This window comes from Cebus imitator, unplaced genomic scaffold, assembly GCF_001604975.1.
Source record: "Cebus imitator isolate Cc_AM_T3 unplaced genomic scaffold, Cebus_imitator-1.0 Scaffold356, whole genome shotgun sequence".
In the NCBI taxonomy this organism is placed as follows: domain Eukaryota; kingdom Metazoa; phylum Chordata; class Mammalia; order Primates; family Cebidae; genus Cebus; species Cebus imitator.
Window position 1 is genome coordinate 397845 of NW_016107671.1, and position 6522 is coordinate 404366.

General features: G+C 60.5%; 1 protein-coding gene across 1 annotated transcript; it reads left to right on the plus strand.

Annotated features, from left to right (window-relative positions):
• The first annotated feature begins 2716 nt into the window (after nucleotides 1-2716).
• On the plus strand, nucleotides 2717-5256 carry LOC108287880 (galectin-7-like). Its single transcript, XM_017506571.2, has 4 exons — nucleotides 2717-2835; nucleotides 3195-3283; nucleotides 4234-4435; nucleotides 5084-5256. Exons 1-4 carry the CDS (start codon nucleotides 2830-2832, stop codon nucleotides 5195-5197), a joined length of 411 nt encoding a protein of 136 aa, XP_017362060.1. The 5' UTR covers nucleotides 2717-2829; the 3' UTR covers nucleotides 5198-5256.
• The last annotated feature ends 1266 nt before the right edge of the window (nucleotides 5257-6522 follow it).

A 6522-nucleotide genomic window follows, 5' to 3' on the forward strand; every position in this document is an offset into this window, starting at 1 on the left:
CACCCACCTAAGCCTCCCAAAGTGCTGGGATTACAGGCGTGAGCCACCACGCCTGGCCAAGGAGTGTCTTCTTTAGAATGGTGAATAATGTTAGAAAGATGGAGTCCACCATTCAAGGGAACATTCTTGGGACCTGACTGAGCTGGTAGTATGATCACCTGACACCCTGTGTCCTCTCTGTCTGTGCCCATGATGTGTCCTTGGCACAGAGACCCCTTGGAGCCCAGGGCCTGGCCGCCTCCTTGGCTGAAAGGCTGTCCCTATCTAAGCCTCAGTTTTCTCCCCTGCAGAATGGGGGTGCTTGCAGTCCTCACCAAAATGTCAACTGCCAGCCTCCCTCTCTGAGTTCATGTTCCCAGGAACTGGTCCCCAGCTTGTTGCCTTGAGCGTGTGGGGAGGGGGCTAGGGAGTGGGGGCCTGGGACACAGAGGGTGGAGGATGGTTCTGGGCCTGGTATCTCCACCCAAACTTTTCACTGCCAGCCTGCCTCTGCCCAGGCCTCTCAGCAGCCTGCTGGGTGGGGCAGGAGTTGGGTGGGGGGTAGAAGAGGTCCAGGAGGGTTGCTGGGCTGCTAAGAGTAGTTTCTTTTTTCTTTTCTTTTTTTTTTTTTTTTGAGATGGAATCTCACTCTGGCCCCCAGGCTGAAGTCCAGTAGCAGGATCTCGGCTCACTGTAACCTCAGCCTCCCAGGTTCAAGCAATTCTCTGCCTCAGCCTCTGGAGTAGCTGGGATCACAGGCGTACGCCACCACGCCCAGCTAATTTTTTATATTTTTAGTAGAGACGGGGTTTCACCATATTGGCCAGGCTGGTTTGAACTCCTGACAGTGTGATTCACCCACCTCGGCGTCCCAAAGTGCTGGGATTACAGGCATGAGCCACCACGCCCAGCATCTTTTTTTTTTGAGATGGAGTCTCTCTCTGTCACCCAGGCTTGAGTGCATTGGTGTGATCTTGGCTCACTGCAACCTTCGCCACCCCAGCTCAAGCAATTCTCCTGCCTCACCCTCCCAGGTAGCTGGGATTACCCACCACCACGACCAGCTAATTTTCTATATTTTTTTAGTAGAGAAGGAGTTTCACCATGCTGGCCAGGCTGGTCTCGAACTCCTGACCTCAAGCGATCTGCCCACCTTGGCCTCCAAAAGTGTTGGAATTACAGGCATCAGCCACCACACCCAGCCAGGAGTAGTTTCTGTTCAGCTCCCACACCATCCCTGCCTTCCAGAAACATCTTTCAGTCCTGCCCGCCCCTCCCCCAATCTACTTTCCCAACCCTGGATTCTCTTCCAGAGTCTTGGGCCCAAGGGGGCTATATCAGGGCTGGCAGAGGGTCCTCACTTTGCTGTGTTTTGGGTCTGGGTGGTGATGGGGGGCTGGGCCACCCACCACCATAAGACCCACCTCATCCTGACCAGTAAGCTTGGTGGGATGATGGTAACAGTACTAAAAGGAGGAACAAGAGAGAGAGATTTGAAGGAGAGAAGTGAGACAAGAATACGCCGTAGACAGGGTTAGAGACAGAGGACAGAGCGAGGCAGCCAGCCCCAGAGACAGAACCCACAGGAGAAGAGGACAGAGCGAGGCAGCCAGCCCCAGAGACAGAACCCACAGGAGAAGAGGACAGAGCGAGGCAGCCAGCCCCCGAGACAGAACCCACAGGAGAAGTGCAGTCAGAGGTGAGGAGAGCCAGAGGTCAGGGCAGAGGGTCCTGCATGGCTTGTGGAAAATCGCTTCCCATCCCAGACCCAGCCTCCTCCTCTGTACAATGGGGGCGACCCATATTCCTCCCTGTTGGAATTATGGGGGTGCATGGCCGGGTGTGGTGGCTCACACCTGTAATCCCAGCACTTTGGGAGGCTGAAGTGGCTGTATCACTTGAGGTCAGGAGTTAAGAGACCAGCCTGACCTACATGGAGAAACCCCATCTCTACTAAAAATTAAAAAATTACCCAGGCATGGTGGTGGGTGCCTGTAATCTCAGCTACTCAGGAGGCTGAGACAGGAGAATCGCTTGAACCCGGGAGGTGGAGGTTGCAGTGAGCTGAGATCATGCCATTGCACTTCGGCTTGGGCAAGAGAGCAAGACTCCTTCACAAAATTAAAAAAAAAATTATGAGGGTGCAATCAGTGATTTCCTGCATATCCTGGGCAGCCCAGAGGCCTAGGAAATGACAGGGTAGTCCTGGAGTCTCCCTTCCTTTCACCCCTCCTCACTGAGGACTTGCCACATGCCGTGCAGACTTCAGGACCTGGGGTGCAGCGCTGAGTGGACCAGGCAGCCCCTCAGCCCCGACTCTGTGAAGCCGCCCTGTCTGTCACTATCGCCACTGTTCCCTTACAGATGTGGAAGCTGGGATTTCAGCGCGGACACCCCAAGTCCAGGCGCAGGAGGTTCTCAGCCGGAAGGAAGGGTCTGGAGTTCCCCCCCAGCTTGGCTTCTCGGGACCCATCATTTTATACTCGGGACCCTGTGTATAAAATGAGATAGGGGCTCTCTGTGTGCCAGGCAGCAGGAAGACAGGGCTGGAGGGGTGGTGGCACAAGGTGCCTTCTCTGCTGTGAGTTTATTATTATTAAACGGTCCCTCTTATTATCAGCTCCTAGGAGGGGGCAGGGCATGCGGGCCCTGGGTGGTGGAGGGGAGCAGGGCTCCCAGGAAGAGGCACAGCTCCCACCTCCCCAGCCCTGCCCCAGGGCCAGGGTCTGTGCCAGGTGTGGGTGGTGGGTGGGAAGGGGTGGGGTGAGTCATCAGGGCCAGCCCCGCCCTACTTTTACTTAAGGTCCCCAGCAGTCCCCACCACCACCGCTGCCTGACCCTGTCCCAGCCATGTCCGTGAGTGCTCCAGGGTCCCAGGGCGGGGCCTTGTAGGGAGGGGACTGGGGGCTCACCTTTCAAAGGAGCAAGTGGGCAGTGGGTGCACCGTGGGTGGTCTTGGGCTGTGGCCTCTGGGTGGCCCCCGATCCTGATTGTCCCCTCTCCCCCTTCGTGGCTTCCTCTGGCTCCCTCTGAGCATTTTCCTGTTTTTCCTTGTTGCTCTCCCCATCTCTTTCCTGCCTCTCTGCCACCCTTTTCTCTCCCACTGATTTCTGCCGTTCTCAGTCATGGTTGGTTCCTCTGAGGGGTGGCCTACCTTCTGTCTCCCTCCTTCTGTCTCACTGGCTCACAGTGGCCCCGGCACCCCACTCTTGCAGAACGTCCCCCACAAGACCTCACTGCCCGAGGGCATCCACCCTGGCACGGTGCTGAGAATTCGTGGTGTGGTTCCTCCTAATGCCAGCAGGTAAGGCCCCAGGCCCTAGGTATAAAGGGTGCAGGTCCCAGGCTCAGCTGACCCCCAATTCTTGCAGTCCAGAAATAGGGGCGCTGGGCCATCTGTACCCACCAGGCTAGGAGTCGAGTCCCACGCCATATCTGACCTCAAATCTGATGTATTCGATTATTTGCCCCATGCCTTGTGGCTGGGGTCCTAAGTTTCCCTAAGAATTTGGGGGTCCTGGGCAATCTCAAGATTCCTAGATATAGTCCTGTGACTTCCATGTCTGGGTCCCGGGGAACTCTGGAAAATTCCGAGTCCTGGAGACACCCTGGACTCTGGGAGTCCTGGCCAAGTCGTCCTTTGCTTCCTGGCTGAGGAACTTTGGGCCTTCTGGATTCTGGGGTACCCTGGAAATACTGGGGTTCCTGATATTCTTTGTCATGTAGCACCTGAGGGTTCCCTGGGCCAACACCCAGACCTCCTGGGCAGCTCCCAGGCTCTTTGGAAATGAGGGCACCCTGCCCTAAGGGCAGTGACTTTGGTCTGAGTGGGTTCCTGCCAAGGGCCTCATGACATTTTGGCTGCCCTCAGAATCTGAGCTCCCTAGTTGGCCACTTCTTCTGTGGTGTGTCCCTGTCTTCAGGTCGCTGTCAATTTGGGGGTGCTCTGGGAATGGGGAGTCCCAGCCCATCAGCCCTTCACTTTGCTCTGGTGGTTTGTTTGTTCACTCATTTTTTTGGTAAGATGGGGTCTTGCTACGTTGCCCAGGCTGGTCTTTAACTTCTGGGCTAAAGTGATCCTCCTTTCTCCACCTCCCAGAGTGCTGGGATTACAGGGTGCGCCACTGCACCCAGCCACCATTTCATTTACTTATTCATTCGAAGTAAATTGTAGACATCAGTCTCCCTGACCCGTCAGCATTTCTTGGTCAGGGTGGTTTCTGAGCCCTGACTGCCACCATCCCCAACTTCCAGGTTCCATGTAAACCTGCTGTGCGGGGAGGAGCAGGGCTCCGATGCGGTCCTGCATTTCAACCCCCGGCTGGACACCTCCGAGGTGGTCTTCAACAGCCTGGAGCAGGGCTCCTGGGGCCGCGAGGAGCGCGGGCCGGGCGTTCCCTTCCAGCGCGGGCAGCCCTTCGAGGTGCTCATCATCGCGTCCGACGACGGCTTCAAGGTGCGTCTCTGCGACAGGGGCATGGGCGCCAAGACCTAGGTCCCCGGAGCAGAGGGTTCCGCGCAGCACCGGGATAGAGAAAAGGCCAGGAGGGCGGAGGGGTGGAGGAGGCGTGGCCAAGGCGGGACCGGCGCGTCCCCAGAACCCCTCTCTCTGGCCTAAGCAACTCCTACCCGGGCCCCAGCGAGACAGCAGGGTCAGGACGAGGCGACCCCGCCGGGTACCCAAGGGGTGGGCGCCCTAGCGCGAAGCCGTGGCCCAGACTCGCCAACCCCGACCCGACTCCCAGTTCCCTGTGCCTGAGGTTGGGGCTCGGAGGCGGGGGAGGGATGGGTTGGAGGCCGCGCTCAGGAACTCGTCCTAGCAAGGATGGGGGTGGGGGGGGCGGCAAATCCCCCACCACCCAGGCCTTACGCGAGTTCACCTCCCTCCTCTGCGCTTTAAATAAGAATATCCATTACCAGCACTAAAAAAGCCGTTTTCTGCTGTGCCACCCAGTAAACTGCTTTGATCCAGACGACAGGAGTTAGAAAGAACAACAGCCCCATTTTCCCAGTGGGGAAACTGAGGCGCAGAGGGGGTGAGTGATTTCCCCAGGGCCACCCAGCACGGGCCTCCGGAATCCTCACCAGCGACCCTCCCCTGCAGGCCGTGGTTGGGGACGTCCAGTACCACCACTTCCGCCACCGCCTGCCGCTGGCGCGCGTGCGCCTGGTGGAGGTGGGCGGGGACGTGCAGCTGGAGTCGGTGAAGATCTTCTGAGCGGGCGCCCAGGCGGGCCCGGGACCTTGGATGGCAAATAAAGCGTGAGCCCGAAGCGCGCCTGTGTCTGTGTCCGGTTCACTGAGATGAGCAAACTGAGGCCCAGAGAGGCCAAGATACTGGCTGCGGGCCACACAGCGAATCCGAGGCGGGGGCGGGCTTTGAACCTGCGTGTGCTTAGGACACTTTCTGTCTACGAAGGCCTGAGGGTCGCCATGTGGGAGGGAGTGGGCCTGGGGCGTGTCCTGACGCAGCGTTTGTGCAAAGCCAGCCAGGCGGGCATGCGGTGGGCGGATCCGTTGGCGTTAGGGGTGTGAGGTGCTCACCGCAGGTCTCGGTGCCCCCACCGCAGATCTAAGGGGCTCCAACATGGGTCCATCCGCAAAGGGGGCCAATGAATCCCACCTTTCTGGCCGCCTGTGGGCCCCAGTTGTACGCGCGGAAAGCGTGTTATAACATCCCCGGGTCCCTTCTCTCCCTGCCCCTCATCTCCCACCCTCTTCTCTCCCGGCCTCCCGCCCCCAGAGTCGTCCCAGGTGGGGCTGGGCAGGCCGATGGGCGTCTCCCGGCTCGGGCTGTTCCCGGAGTCCCGACAGGTACCCGCCTGCGCAGCCTCGGGGCAGACGCGATGGCAGCGGCCCCGGCTATGCGGAGCAGCCGGAGGACTCGAAGGGCGGCGCGGGGTTTCCGTGGCGCAGCGAGCCCTATTCCCACGTGGCCTCCGCCCGCCCCGACGGCCCCGACCCCGGCCCAGCCCTGGTCACTGTGACGGGAGGGGAAGCGGGCGCCAAGTCCAGCCCCGGCCCCAGTGTCACTTTCCGGGTTCAGGACGTCGCTGGGGTTCCCCGTAAGGGCGGGGTTGGGGTGGGAGAGGCTGGGAGCCCTGTGCGCCCCGAGACGAGCCCGCCCCCTCGCCCTGCAGCGGCCGCAGGTCTCAGCCGGGGACCGAGGAGCCAGGCCGGGGCTGCGAGCGGAAGCTGCACGTGGGTGCTCGGGGCCAGTGGCTCCCGAACCCTCGTCCTGAGCCACGCCTCGGTGGGGCGCGCCGGGCGCGGGCCCCGATCCTCCGCCCCCTGGCGGCCGCCGCCCGCATTGCAGCCTGGACCGAGGCGGACGCGGGAAGCTCGGGTGGTTCCTGGCCTGGCCTGAATCTGATCCTGGAGTGGGGTGGGGACGCCAGGTTCGCCGCGGGGCCCAGGCGTGTGCAGGACCCGGGGTTTTCGGCCCCTGCGAGCCTCGGGCTGGGCGGCCCCTTCCTGCGCCCGGCCCTGGAGCGGGTGGGCGGCGGTCAGAAGGGAGCCCCGCTCAGGTGAGGAGGCCTGGGA

Coding starts and splice junctions, on each gene's coding strand:
- LOC108287880 (XM_017506571.2), top strand. Junction 3,284..4,233: donor GTTCCTCCTAATGCCAGCAG/GTAAGGCCCCAG, acceptor CCCAACTTCCAG/GTTCCATGTAAACCTGCTGT. Junction 4,436..5,083: donor CGTCCGACGACGGCTTCAAG/GTGCGTCTCTGC, acceptor CCTCCCCTGCAG/GCCGTGGTTGGGGACGTCCA.